Source organism: Ursus arctos, unplaced genomic scaffold, assembly GCF_023065955.2.
Source record: "Ursus arctos isolate Adak ecotype North America unplaced genomic scaffold, UrsArc2.0 scaffold_23, whole genome shotgun sequence".
NCBI lineage: Eukaryota > Metazoa > Chordata > Mammalia > Carnivora > Ursidae > Ursus > Ursus arctos.
In genome coordinates, this window is record NW_026622908.1 from 28,831,304 (window position 1) to 28,846,952 (window position 15,649).

General features: G+C 40.6%; 1 protein-coding gene across 2 annotated transcripts in view; it reads left to right on the forward strand.

The window, feature by feature from the left end:
• TTC17 (tetratricopeptide repeat domain 17) overlaps positions 1 to 15,649 on the forward strand; it is a 115,377-nt gene that overhangs the window by 89,357 nt on the left and 10,371 nt on the right. For both annotated transcript variants that reach the window (XM_026512084.4, XM_026512085.4), the window contains 3 exons: positions 18 to 138; positions 2,347 to 2,506; positions 3,425 to 3,508. In XM_026512084.4, coding sequence (XP_026367869.1) covers positions 18 to 138; positions 2,347 to 2,506; positions 3,425 to 3,508 — 365 coding nt within the window. The remainder of the gene's footprint in view (positions 1 to 17; positions 139 to 2,346; positions 2,507 to 3,424; positions 3,509 to 15,649) is intronic.

The following is a 15,649-nucleotide window of genomic DNA, read 5'->3' on the forward strand; positions in this document are numbered from 1 at the left end:
ACATATTTTCCTTCTAGGAAAAAAGCGTGACTACCAGAGTCTGGGGTGGCCCAGCCCAGATGAGTGCCTCAAACTCCGCTGGGTAGAGCTGACTGCCATCGTGAGTACCTGGCTTGCAGTTTCTTCAAAAAACATTGAGTGAGTATCTTAAACCCCTCCCTCCTTCGTGGTATTCGTGTACCAGTGAACCTGTTGGGCCTCCATTGACTTCACGGATGCCCTTCTTTGTCAGCAGCTATTAGAGGAGTCGTCCTTTTTAGGCTTGGTGGTTCCAAGAATGACCATTGCTGACCACAGGCCACAGGTGGACACAGCCCATTGTATTGAAACAGTGAATGTGCCCTCCCTCCTTAGTGCCATCCCCCACACTTTGTAAGCTCTCCGGAAGTGTGTAACAAACTTAGTTGGAGTTGAAGACTAGATCCCTCTTAATAGGAAAACCTGTGGTTTCTGACATTGTGTACTTAAAAAGGGAGCCAGAGCATATGCAGATTTACAAACACCTACCAAGACACAAGCTGAGCAAGGTTGCCCCTCCAATAACTGCTTTTTCCTCCTTGGATACTCATTCTCTTTTGCTGGCTCATTTTCTACCCTTTAAGTGTTAGAGTTCCCCAGGTTTGACCTCTCAGCCTTCTTATCTTAGAATCACTCCTAGTCAGACTGATGTACTCCGAGAACTTCTGTCACCACCAATATATTGACAGCTCTCAAATTTGAATCTCCAGGTCAGATTTTTCTTCAAGTTCCTCAACCCATCTGTCCGGTTATCTACCTGGCCTCTCTGCTTCGATACCTCTGAGACCCCTCAAGCTCAGGAAAACCAAACTCATAATTTTCTTGTCTACTCTTCTTCCAAAAAATCATTGTTCTGTGTGTTTTCTGTTTCTTATTCTTAGTAGATAGCTCTATCAGTGCTTAGGCCAGAAACCCGGGAGTTGTCCTTAATGATCCCTTTCGCTTAACCCTAAGATCCGGTCTGTTATCCATTCTTACCACTTGCACCCTCTGAGTCTTTTTCAAAGCCATCAGCTTTTCTCCATCTCTGTTGCTGCTCCCTTAAACCAGATCTCCACTTCGATTCACTCAGTAGCCTCCTAGCTGGGCTTTGTGCTTTATTCACTCTTGACTCTGTTCTGTCCCTTCTCCCTATAGTACTCAGACTCCTTCCTCAAATACAAGTCAAATAATTCTTACAATGCTCTAATAACTTCTTACTGCTCTTTGTCATGGTCCACAAAGCCCTTTGTGATCTGCTGCTACATGTCTTTCCATCCTCACCACCCTTCCTTCTGTTGGGGCCTTCACACCTGGTGTCCCTTTGTGTGCGGTGATGTTCTCACCACCTTCTTCCTACCTGGTTCATTCACACTCATCCTTCTGGTCTTGACTTAAATCTTACTTCCTCAGGGAATCCTTCACTAACCACCTCCTTCCTCCATCTGCAGAGGGGAAATACATACCTCCCCATAGTGTACTGACACTGCACCTTGTTTTCATCTTTTATGACATCTGTAATAACCCAGGCACTCACAAGACCAGAGCACCTTAACAGCAGGGATTCGATATGTCTTGTTAATTATTATAGCTCTGGTGTGGACATGTAGGAGGCTCTGAATAAAGGATGAATGAATGTTTGCCTAACATATATGAAAGCTTTAAATAGCTAGAAATAAAATTTGGCCGTGCCAGTTTGCCATATCAGCATATATGATAGTGTATAACATTTAGCCTGCATATAGCAGAAAAATGACCACTTTGGGACTATGAAAGGGAGTTACATCTTATGCATGGATACATTGAACAGCTACATCTGTTTAAAATTTACTGTCTAAACTTTAGGTCACTTTTTCTGTGGGGTGGGCTTCTGTGCATAAAGGGAAAATAAAAGATAGGAACCATTTGCAGGTATTTATCACTGAAAAAGAAGTTTTTTCCTTGAAAAAAGAAATCCTAGAATAAAACTCGTCAGGTTCAAAACTTCCCCAGTGAGAAAAAGTGGCCAATGGCAGTGACCAAACCAGACACCATGGTGCATAGAAAGGAGGCAGCTTGAGCAGACCGGGAAATCACAGAGTTCAGGACTCAGATTCTAGCACTGCTCCTTTGACCTGGGGTATGCTCTCTGCTCATACATTCAACAGACAGTTATTGGCAGGCACTGGATCTTTGCACCTGTAAGATGGGAGATCAGACTAGATCACTTCTGAGGTCTCCAGTCTGTGAGTCTGTGGCTCCAGACGGTCCTAGTAACGTACTGAAGTTAACGATCCGCTGATTATTAATACTCTTGCTCCCCACCCTCTCAGATTTTTCGTGGCTAACATGGGAATCTCCCTTTTCCAGCATCACAGAACACATAGACTTTGCCACTCCCATACAGCAGCCAGCGATGGAGCCTCTTTGCAACGGCAATCTCCCCACGAGCATGCACACCCTGGACCACTTGCACGGGGTCTCCAACCGGGCCAGCCTGCACTACACGGGTGAGAGTCAGTTAACAGAGGTGAGTGCTCAGCTTTAGTCAAGCCTGTCCGTAGTTTTCAGCCCCACAGTGATGACGCAGCCGATAGCAGAAAGCCCAGTGGCCAGGCCATATTTTTTTGCCCTTTTTCAGCTGGCTGTCATCTAGTGGCTTTAGGCCAGGCCTAATTTCTTTCAGGCCCTGAGATTGAGTTTATGCTTTTCTTTTAATGGCCAGGAAATTTTAATTCTGATACACTCCTCAAGGTAGGTAGCATCCTGCTGGCCATCAGACAGAGGCTCTTGTAAGAATTATTTAGGGCAGCTTATTCTCCTGTTGGCATTCTTAAGAAGGCAAGGAATGTGAGCAGACCCGGCATATACCTAGCAAACAGTATACCCAGAAGAACAATTGGAGAAACATACCACAAGTGTCCAAGAATAGAGGATTTGTTAAATAAGTGTTGTACAGAAATAAGATACAGTGGAGCCCTCAAGAAAAATGTAGTAGAAATACATTTATTGGCATAAAGAAATCTTCATATTATGTGAAAATATGTGACAGTATGCAGTGTGATCCCGTATTCTGTGAGAGAAGTAATATGTGTATACACATATTATTTCAGAAAAATACCTGAAAGATCAGTATATAGATACTAACACTGGTTACATCTGGTGACAGGATTACAGAGTGTTTTAATTTTCTTTATTTACTCTGTTTTCTAATGTTGCTGTAATGAATGTGTTTTACATGTCTGTAGTTTTTGTTAAGTGGGAGGGCATGAAGGGATGCTGTAAAGGCTTCCACACGTCTTCCACAAAGTGCCCGACCAGCAGGACACAGCACGTACCCCCAGAGCAGCCATTTGCGTTTGGGCTCTAGTGTCCAACTCAGCGTCAGCAGCGGCACCTAGATCCTGCTCCTTTCGTTGCGCTCACCTGCCATCTTTCCCTGTACCAGGTACTGCAAAATCTTGGCAAAGACCAATATCCACAGCAGTCGCTCGAACAAATTGGCACGCGAATTGCCAAAGTTTTGGAAAAGGTAAGTCACCCTGTAGGAAAGCTGGAAACTACCGTCCGTCCACCTTCTAACTTTCCCAGATTATTTTCCACTAAGTGGCTCTAACCTCTCCCATGAGTTACGCAGCGCTTAGTAGCTAACGGGAGGACGTGAAATAACCCATCACTGAAAGTTTTCATCACTTTTCCATTGCTTTCTCCATCACTCGGTTAGTACTCTTTTTGGCTGCTTTGCTTACTTTTTGTGTTGAAACTTACCGCATCAGTTTTGTCTTCTTTACTCCAGTGTGGGTACGTGGAGGTAGGGGTCCTGGCAACCGTGGAATCTAGTATATGACATAAGTCAGGTGTTGTTCTGGTGATGAAGAGTAGTTGGCATTTCACATTGTGGATGGGCAACACAACTTTAAATATCTTCTTCTCTCGAAATGATGAAACAAAATACCAGCAAAACTGCATTTTCATAGAGCCTAGAGAACATATAACAGTTTCTAAAACTATTCATCTGTTTCTGTGTGTTATTTATGTAAAGAGGGCATTTTGTAAAACTAAAATTAATTACTTTATGGTTAAGTATCTCTCCTATTAATATATAATGTTAAAGCGGGTACTATAACCTAGTGATTGAGAGAATCGACTCAGCTTCCAGCACGACATGACAGTATGGCAGGAATAGGGAAGTCATGGCAGTTTTAAAGAGAGGAAACGGGAAAGACATAGCAATCACTGTTCCCTGTCGATTCTGAACCCCATCTGGCTGTATGTCACCAGGTCCCCTGATGAATTGCATTATAAGGAATATTCCTTGATTATGGCCCATTTTGGTTTCCTGGCCTTGGTTCCCTAATCTGTTCCTCTGCTCTTGACCCTTCTCTCTGAGTAGTCTTTCCTTTTCTGTAAGAAAGGCCTGTGTTGCAGTTGATGAGCTCACTCATCTTGCTTCCCACCTCTCTCTCCCCTGTAGTCCAAACTGGCACAACCCCTTTAAAAAATTGTGTAGACCTGCAAATTGTAAGTTACTCCAGACAGAACCCACACCCCAAATCTCTTCAAGAAGGCCCCTGTCTACCTTGAATATGAGCCCAGGATGTAAATACCCTTAAGATTTTTAGACGCTTTTTTTCTGAGATAGCCTTATGAGGCTTACATCTACATCCTTCTGAGGTGGGAGTAACAAAGGGTCCTACTGCCATGCTTCTGATTTGAGCTTGACCCCGAGGTCATAGTTTTACTGGTAACTTTCTAGATTGATTGATTGATTGATTTGATTTGATTTGATTTTTTTACTTTAAAACCTCATGCTGATTCGAGAAGCTGGCAGTTGAAAAAGTTTGATTTTCTAACCCTGCAAGTTTCAGCTTTCTGAAAGCGTTTTCTCTAAATTCTGCTTGAAAACTGCACAGTTTCTTCTTTAAGTTCTCTCTCTTTTAATACCCTACTATAGAGGATTTTTCAAAAACCCTTTGTCACTTTCAGCGTTCTTCTTAGAAGTCCTCCTAGCCAGATCTACAACTTGGTTAGGTATTTTTGCTGTATTCCAAGATACAGGCTCACCATTGTTTTGCCAATAGATAAGCATGCCCCTTCTCCAGCCTCCAACAGCGATTTCCTCCGTGCTTGCCCAGCCTCCGTTAATAGTCTCCCTGCTGCCCAGCAGTTGTATTCAGCCCAGTCCTAGCACTAACACCACAGGTTCTAACTTTCTGTTATGGCAGCACTCCATTCTGGATACCAAACACTATTTCAGTTATCCATTTCTGCCTCAGAAACCACCCCAGAATTCACTGGCTTCAAACAAAACCGTTATTTTCTCAAGATTGTGCAGTCTGAGCTGGACTCAGCTGGGCATTTCTTCTGATCTCACTTGGGGTCATTCGTGCCACTGCAGACATGTAGAGATTCATCTGGGACTGGCCACCAGAGAAGGTTTCACTCACATGTCTGGTACCTCGGCTGGAGTGGCTGGAATAGCTGGGGCACAGTTGGGAATCTCTGTCTCGGTAGTCTCTCGGGAAGGGTAGCTGGACCTTTCTCCATGATGGCTCGGGGCTCCACAAGGGAGGAAGCAGAAGCATGCAGGCCTCAAGAGAACTGCAACGGCACCACTGTGTCCAAGCGAGTGCTAGCGCCTGCTCCAAACCCAAGGGCAAACATCCTCCGTCTGCTAGTAGTGACAAGGAATGCATGGCCCATCTTCAGCATGCCCGGGTCCCTCCAGAGGAGAAGCGAGACTGACAGCATCTCAACAGAGATGATAGAAACCAAAGGCCAGTGTAACAACATCTTTCAAGCTGAAAGAAAAAAACTGCAAGCCTAGAATTTTATACCAGCAAACATGTCCTTCAAATATTAAGGTGAAATAAAGATCAGTTCAAAGAAACGAAAATTCAGAGAATCTGGCACCAGTGGGCCTGCACTGAAATAATAATTAAAGAAAGTTCTCAGGAAAGTATATCCCAGATAGAAATACTGGCATGCAAGAGGGAATGAAGAGCGCCGGGAAGACAAATGGAAATGAACAGTAGCTGTACAAAATCATACCTGCGGGATCCTGAGGCACCATACTTTTCACGTATCACTAAAATTCACGGTTTAACAGGAGCAGATGACAGGAGAGAAGTAAATGAAGTTTAAAAGTTCTAAGGCTTAATTGGTATCAGCCAAGTACTAGAAGTTATAATTTGCATGGGACTGTGAAAAGTAAGAATACAGTTTTAAGCTCTAGGCTAACTACCAACAACGGTTTTAAAATGTAATTTAATAGAAGGAAAATGGAATAATATAAAACATTTGATTAATCTAAAAGTCAGGACAGGAAAAGGCACATAAAAATAAAACAGAAGTGGAAAAGTAGGAAGTGTAGATCCCAAGCATATCAGTGGCTAAGTAAAAAAGATTATATAATTTAAGCATTTAGTATAGAATGGGTTTTTTAAATCCAGCTACATGCTGCTTATGAGAGAAACGCCTTAAATATCAGGTACAGAAGTGTTGAAAGTATGAAGATGGAAAATAATATACCATGCAAACAATTTTTTAAAAAGGTGATATAGCAACACTCTCATCAGGAAAAATAGACTTTGAAGCAGGAAACATTACTGGCGTTAGAAGAGCTAAACTGGAAAAGATCGGTAATAGCAAATGTTGGAGATGCTACAGAGCAACCAGAACTTTCCTGTGTTGCCAGTGAGAGTATAACAGTACAGACATTTTGGAAAAGTTTAGTAGTCTGTTAAAAAATTAAGCATATACGACCTAGGGATTTTACTGCTAGATATTTATCAAAGAGGCATGAAAATACATGTCCACTTATTAAAAATTCACAGCAGATTTATTCATAATAGCCAAAAAACAGTGAGGTGCCAGTCAATAGAAGAATGGATGAACAATGGTGTATTTACACAATGGATACTAATTATACTAATGGATTCAGCAAGAAAGATCCAATATCCATATTGATGAATCTCAAAAATACTATGCTAATAAAAGAAGTTGGACACAAAAAAGTGCATAGTGTATGATTCCCAACTATATGAAATTCTGGAACAGGCAAAAACTCACCTATGGTGTTAGAAATCAGATCACTGGTTGCTTTGTGGGGGAAAGGGTTGACTAGGAAGCAGCTTGAAAGGACTTTCTAGAGTGTTGGAAATTTTCCACGTCTTTAGTAGTCAAAAGTGAATGTTTTACTTAAGATCTGAGCATTTCTGTGTAAATTATACCTATTTTTAAAAATGAAGGTTAAATAAAGATTTTAGACCACCAGAAGCCGAAAGATGTTACCAACAGATTTGCTGTAAAAAATAACTAAAGGAATTTCTTCGGGCAGAAAGAAAACTATCCCAGATGGAAACAGGAAAGAGCAGAGAGCAACAGAAAGGGTAAATATGAGAGTAAATATAAATGAGTATAACCATACAAAGTAGTAACAGTAGTATCTTCTGATAGGAAGGTACAACTGCATCAGGTGTGTATGTCCAGAGTGAGTCATTAGTCCAGGGACTGTTCTCTGCCTGCCACCCTTTGCTGCCAAGTCACAGTTCAAGTGCCAGGGAACAAGTCAAATGATATATTGTGGGAACTATCCTGGCTTAGATGTCCCAAGTTCCATATAAAAATGAGTATCTTTGTGATAGCCCCTTGAGTCCTAGAAAGGGCATAGCTACTTACAAGAACCATGGCACTCAGAAGCTCAGAACTGGCTTTCCATGAGGTGTTTGTAGTTTATTTCCAGTTCTCCTCAGCCAAATACAATTTACCAACTGAGGTCATTTTTACTATAAGCTATCTTGCCTGGTAAGAGAACATCCCCCCTTCATTAGGTTTTCAGGAAAATAGAGCTAGGAGGTTAATCTAGTAACCATTTCCATTGTGGGCTCACAGACCAACCTCCATGACCTTGAGTTACTAACTTTAATACAACAACTCTCAGACTTTAGGGTCCACCAGAATCACCTGGTGGGCTTATTAGACTCAACAGATTGCTGGGCTTCCTGAGTTAGTAGGACTAGGGTTGGGCTTGAGAATGGACATTTGTAGTAAGCTGCTGGGTGATACTGCTGGTATGAAGATCATTTTGAAACCACTGCCTTAGAAAATGACAGTGATGACAAATAAAGCACTCCTTTCTCGTTTATCACTCACAGAACAAGGATGTCCATATCCTCTTTGCTTCCGACTTTTAAGATAGTCATTATCCTTTGTTATTTCTTCAAAAGCCCAAGGAGTTTTTGGTTTGCATTGCCATTAATTATCACTAAGTGTCTGCAGATGACATTGGTCATTCCCCATGTGAGGTTAGGCCTTCGGGACGCTGCCCAGGTTGCCACTGATGTCATTCCCACATGCGCTGCTTAGAAACCTGCTGCCCCCGACGTGCACCACACTGCGGCCATTGCCAGTGCAGCCAGTTTGTGTGCCAACTTGCCACCTAGACCTTTTTGACCTGGGCGCTGGTTCAGAGTAGGTCTCCCACTTCTGTCCTCCACTCTCCCAGCTAGGGGCTCGTGGGCACCACTCCATGCTGAGTAGATCTCTGGCCCACCCAGTTTTGGTCAGAGCTAACCCAGCTGCTCCACCTTCTTGTCTAGTCCAGCCCCAGTCACAAACAGGGAGTCAAGCTCAAGTGTCTTCCCTGCCCCCTGCCGGGCATCAGTACCTAGTTTAAGCCAAATGCATCAACTGCCCAAAGGCAATGTCATTCTCACCAGCCAGCCCACTTACAGCTGAGCTTCTGGTCAGTTCCATTTCATGGACAGTGGGGGAGGGGAGGAGTGGGCAGTTTCTCTCGGCATAAGTTTGTCTCTAGCTTTCCTCTAGTCCCACAACCGAAAGATTGATCCTCTGTCATACAATGTCTCACTTTTGCCATCAGACTCAGAGAAAGTTGGCCCCCCACAGAGACTGCAGTTTCATCTCCATCTCCCCGGGCATTCTTTTATGTCACAGTGCATTGGCCACATCGAACCAAGGAAATGAAAGTCCATTCCGCTGCTGCTACCACTCTGCAGTATCCACTGCCAGTGGATTTAGGGCCAGCTCGATAAATGTTTTGTACTAGCACAACTCAGTTGGGCACTTGTGACCTTGCCTTCACTCAGAAGGATAGAATAGGAAACCCAGTAAGCCAGCCACGCAGCTTTTCATGTGTTTTTCCAAGAGTTCCCATAGCAGTCTGGCAATGGTCCCAGGGACAGTTATCTGCCCTTTCCCCCAAGTGACAGTTCAGGGATGAGGGATCAAGACCACATGAATTGAGTGTGGGGACAACCCTGGTTTAGAACTCGCAAGTTCCATATAGAAACCAATAAATTTTACAAGAGTCCGATGGGCCTAGAGTCCAAGAGTTCCAACAAGAAATGTCACACTTGGGAACAGTCACAGTCCTCTCAGTCCCCTTCAGTGTAGTCAGGTCATCTTTACCATAACTGTGTTGGCTGGTAACATGGCTGACATTCAACCTTTATTAGGTTTCCAGGGGAACACAGCTAAAAGATTAACATGAGATTAATTTTCCCATGAATACACATGGGCAGGGTGTTAGGTTTTAGCATTATCAGGGAAGTAGTAAAATTAAAGTAATAATTTTTATTTTTAGTCTGGAATAATTTAAAGATGCATATTGTAGTTTCTAGGCTAATCATTAAAAGAACAGTTAAACAATGTATAGTTAAGGGAAAATGGAATAATAAAAAACATTTGATTAATTCAATAAAGAAGCAAGAAAGGAAGACAAAAGGAATATAAAATAGAAATACAGGTTATATGTAAAATATAAGAATGGGTAAAATGATATATAAATAGTAAAGTGATAGAGATAAGCACAGTATGTCAGTAATGACAGTAAATACAGAAGGACTAAGTATTCCAATTAGAGTACCAACATTATCACACTGGGTTAAAATACTGAACCCAATTATGTGCTGTTCACAAGTAACACACTTTAATATAAGATATTAAATGGTTGGAATTAAACAGATGGAAAAAAGATATACAAACACTAATCAAAAGAAAGCTGGTTTAACTATACTAACATCAGACAATGTGGAATTTGAGGGAAGAAGCATTACTACAGAAAAAGACAATTCATAATAATAGAGTGGTCAGCCCACCAGGAATATAGAAAATTGTAAATCTATGTGTAACCAGTAAGATAATTTCAAATTATATAAGACAAGCATTAAACATTGGCAGATCTAAACAGAGAAACAGATGAATCTACAATCATAATAGACATCAGCCTCTCCCAGTAGGTGGTAGAACTAAGCAGACAAAGAAAAGTAAAAATATAGACCATCTTGCTAAAAAACAAATTTGACCTAACATATTTATATAACGTTGCATTAAACTCTGCCATAATTCTCATTTTTAAAAAAGCATATGGCTTAGTCGGTAGAGCATGCAACTCTTGATCTTGGGTTATGAGTTCAAGCCCCACGTTAGGATGGAGCCCACTTAAAATAGATTTTTTTAAAATGCACGTGGACCATTTACCATGTTGATCGTAAGCTGAGTCATAAAATTTAAAATATTGAAATAATTTATAGAGTATGTTATCTGACCATAGTGGAATTAAATTAAAAAAATGAAGATCAGAAGCAAAAGAACAGATGGAAAATCCTCAGCAATTTTGGTGACATTAAGGAATACACCTCTATATGTAACCCATGGGTCAGTGATGAAAGCCCAAGCAAAATTAGAAAATATTTTGAAATGAATGATAATAAAGATAAAGCATGTCAAAACTTGTAGGATGCAGCTAAAGCAGTGTTTGATGGAAGTTTATAGCCCTTAAATGGCTATATATTTTTTTAAAAGGACCGAAAATCAGTTATCTATGTTTTTATCTCAAAAAGCTAGAAAAAGAACAAATCAAAACTACAGTGAGATATTTCTTGCCAATGACATTGGCAGAAATCCAGAAGTTTGATAGACTCATTGAGGCTGTGGAGAAATTGGCACTGACATACATACATTGCTGGTGGAAAGGCAAAAAGGAATAACCTTTATGGAGAGAAAATTGACTATATCTAGCAAAATTATACATTCATTTACCCATGTAGCCAGCTTTCAGGAATCCTTTTTAAAAATACACTGGACAAAAAATTAATACAAAAATACCTGTGAATAAGGCTGTTGATTATAGCCTCATTTGAAATAGCCTGGAAACAACCCAGATGCCCAACAGGAGACTGATTAAATAAAAAAGTCCTCAGTGGGTGTTTATTGGGTGTGAACATCCACACAATGGAGTCTTTTACAGCTGTCAAAAAGAATGAAGACAATTTCTGTAAACTTCTATGAAATAATCTCCAGGAGATAGCCAGTGAAAAAAAGGAAAAGTGGAAAAAATCATCTCTCTGATTACAAAATTTTGCTTTTTAAACAATGGCAAGGTGGGGGATGTATGTAGAAAGAAACAGATATTTTAAAATGGAAGAGTAGCTTTTAAAAAGACTTTTAAGTGGTTTTCCATAGGGGAAAGAAAGAAATTGGATGGGAAAGACCAGGCATGAAGCTAGATTTCCTTGAATCTACATTGTCTTTTCTATTTGACTTTGAAAACAAATATTTTATATAATTAAAAGACAAATTTTAATAAGGCAGTTCCTAGTTGAAGTTAAGTGAGTCCAACTACGTATTCAGTTAGTGAGTGTAACCACATCAAGAGGAACTATTCCAAGTGACTTTAAAAGACAGTTATTTGACTACCTTCCTGATGGGATTTACCCTAAACACAAAACAAAACCTTATTCGTTTTCAGTAATACTGTTGTTAATAACACTGATATTGTCCTGAGAGTGTAAGTGTATGCAATGCAAAATAAATGAGTAGTTTTGTTGGTGATGTTGAGAACTAGAGCTTGGGCATGGGCGAAGGACGTAAAAGTGTGAGAATGATGATGTTAAGTAAACGTCTGTAGTCGTGAATTGGAAATACCAGCAAAACATTGTCATATATTTACACATTTCCTAACTTTATTTGCTGACAAGACTAATATCAGTGAGTAGCCCAGTATTGGTAAGCACACTTTGTGCCTAGATATTGATCTTTAGATACCATTTTCCACTAAAAGGATGCAGAATATCTTGGCAAAATGGCTTCTGCCAAGTCTGGGAAAGCAAAGAAGCTCCCAAAGTCAACCAAGGTTGAAGAACTCGGAGCCAACTGGAATATGCTCGCATTGGCCAAAGATGGAACACTTTGAGCAGCAAAACTCAACAAAGCAACTGAGTGGGAGATACACATCACATATATTAAACAATATTTAAACTTCCGAATTCACTGTGAGGATTTGCTTTTGGAGGATGCATGGGAACAACTTGGGGATTTTTTTTATATGAAAAGAAAATAACAAGCATGTTTCCTTCCTTCCTAAATGAACCGTACTTTGGGGTAAGTGATTCATTGATGAGAAAAAGTCTCTTTATAGAAATATTCCAACTAGTAAACTGGAAATGGTAAAATTAGAATATTACAGTTTCGCTGCTCCTAATCTATGGCAGTGATCATCACTCGTTGCTAACTTCACAAATACCCTCAGACGGTGTGTGGCTACCGTTGGACGTTCACGTGACCACCTGTGAAATGTTTTGCCACCCTCCCGCCTCAGTAATTCCGATCTGAGGTGGGTCAAACGTCTGACGGAACTCATGGGAATACGTGGACAAAGGAGCATGTTAAGTGGCTCTTAGGATGCCATCAGCAGAATCCAGTCAGTGGAAAACTACAGGATAAATAACCCCATTTCTTCTCCAGACATGTTAAAAAGTAGATGAAGATGAACCCTAGAAATCAAGAGACGTTAGGAACACATTAACCAGTGTCAGCATATGGACTTCATTTAGATTATGATTCAAATTATAAAAGCAGAACGAACTTGCTTAAGACAACCAGGGGAAACCGGACTATTGATAATATTAAAAAATAATTTTCAATAATTTAGGCAAGCTTTATTAATCCTAGATTTTAAACGTGAGCTTTTATCTTTTAGAGTACACACTGGAAAACTTACTGATGAAATTATATATATAAAGTCTGGGATTTGCTTCAAATTAATATGGATGAGGGGTTAGAGGAAATCAGAAGTGGCCATGAATTGATAAGGATTGAAGCTGGGCGATGAGTGCATGGAAGTTCTTATACTATTATCTTCTTTTGTATATCTTTGATATTTGTCATTATAAAATATTTTTAAAATGTTATCTCAAAGGCAGGCAAACAAATAGCATATCGGAAATGAGCAAGTTAAACTAATCGACACCTTAAACTAAAAATATATTTGTTTATTTAGGTCAAATACTCATTGGGTGAGTTAGATATAATTAAATAACTAGTGAATTGCAAGCTCTGTGTAAAAAATTACCAAAATATTATAGAGACAAGAAGATAAGTGAATCAACACATTCGGGAAGCACACTGTCTTCCAAGCTGGATAAATAAAAAAAATTCCATGCCTAGCTACATGATAGTAAAACAGCAAAGACAGAGGTATCCTAAAAGCATCTATTTCAGTTCGGGTACTGTCGGGAAAACAGAAACAACATTAGGTGATTCCGAAAAGCAAATTGAAGGTAGAGAATTGATGACGTTGTTGGAGGGTGAAAAAGAAACACGGAAACACCTGACTGCGGTAAGCTAGAGATGCCATCTGCTGGGCCTGGCTCCTACCACTAGGGATGAGAGGGGCAGGCAGGCAGTGGGGTTTTCAAAATCTAGGTGTTCATGGCAGGAGTTCTGGCAAGTGGGAGTTCTAGCTTCTGAAAAGGGAGCATAGCCTGGCTGCTAAAGGGGTGCAGTGAGGCCGGGTCTGGGAGTGCAAAGTACTGTTGCTCAAATGACACTTTCAGGCGCAACATGCAAACAGGAAGAAGAAAGTCCCTTCTCCCTCTTGCCTTCCAGTCTCCTAGTGTGCGCATTTGCAGACCCTAATAAGAAGCCTGCTAGCAAGGGAGAAATATGGTTTGCAGTGTTCCAGCCACAGTACCACAGAGCAGATTATAGAATTTTGGATTTGCATCTGACCACTTAATAAAGACCACAACATGCATGCATGAATTTATTCATCAGCAAATATGTAGCAAAGGCCTACCGTGTACCAAATACTTTTTAAGGCTTGGGATAAATCAGTGAAGAAAAGTTTAGACAAAGATCTCTGCCCTTATGGAGTAAGAGAGGACAGATTACAGACAGAGGAATGATGCTTAAAATGACAGCCTGAGGGCGCCTGGGTGACTCAGTCATTAAGCGTCTGCCTCCGGCTCAGGGTGTGATCCTGGAGTTCTGGGATCAAGCCCCACATCAGGCTCCTCTGCTGGGAGCCTGCTTCTCCCTCTCCCAGTCCCCCTGCTTGTGTTCCCTCTCTCGCTGGCTGTCTCTATCTCTGTCAAATGAATAAATAAAATCTTTAAAAAAAAAAAATGACAGCCTGTTTCTCATAGCAACTATCTAAGCCAGATGATAGTTTTGAAAGCATACCGGGCCTCCCTAGAATTGTGTACCTTACAAGGAGAGAATAAAGACATTTAAAGATAACTGGGAAAAGTTTACTACCAAGATTCTTACCTAAAAGAACTTCTCGGGGCGCCTGCGTGGCACAGTCATTAAGCGTCTGCCTTTGGCTTAGGTCATGATCCCAGAGTCCTGGGATCGAGCTCCGCCTCGGGCTCCCAGCTCAGCGGGAAGCCTGCTTCCCCTTCTCCCACTCCCCCTGCTGGTGTTCCCTCTCTCACTGTGTGTCTCTCTGTCAAATAAGTAAAACCTTTAAAAAAATAAAAAATAAAAGAACTTCTCTATATGAAAGCCAAAGAAGGATTGTCTGAGACAAAAGATTTGCTAAGCAAATAAAATGATACAGGCATGCAAACCCAAGCAAACATTGTCTGTAGAAAACGATTAATTTGTGGGATTTTTAAGAGAAATGACTAAACCGAAATCCAGTACAAAACAATATACATTTAAGGGTGGGATAATCTGAGTTAAGGTGTTCAAAAGGCCTCTTAATGTTTAGGAGGAATGATTTAACATATTGCTTGGACTTTACGTTAATATTGAGTAAAGATTTAAGATTAACCATTAAAAAGAATGCACAAATCCCAAACCTTTGAGGATAAAATAATGAAGCAAGGAAGGGGAGGATCACAAAAAAAACAAAAACCAAAATAAATGCAAGAAGTGGCAAAAAAAAAAAAAAGGAGGAAAAAAGTGTTTAAGGATCAGAACAGCAGCAACAAAAAATGATAACAAATAGAAGCCAAGAAGTAAACAGTCTTAAAAAACAATCTGTAATAAGGGACACCTGGGTGACTCAGTTGGTTAAGCGTCTGCCTTCAGCTCAGGTCTTGATCCCAGGGTCCTGGGATGGAGCCCTGAGTCAGGCTCCCTGCTTAGCACTAGGGAGTCTGCTTCTCCCTCTGCCCCTCCCCCCACTTGAGCTTGCTTGCACACAATCTCTCGTCTCTCAAATAAAATCTTTTAAAAAAAGATTTGTAATATAGCAGTCACAATAATGTCAAATTGGAAATTTTGAAAAGATTTAATAAAGAGTCATGCCTGAAACATAATATAAATGTTGAAAAAAATGGGAAAAGATATACCAGGTACTTGCTAATCAAAAAAAAGTAGGTATAGTTATTAATTACCTGAAAAAATATATTTCAAAACA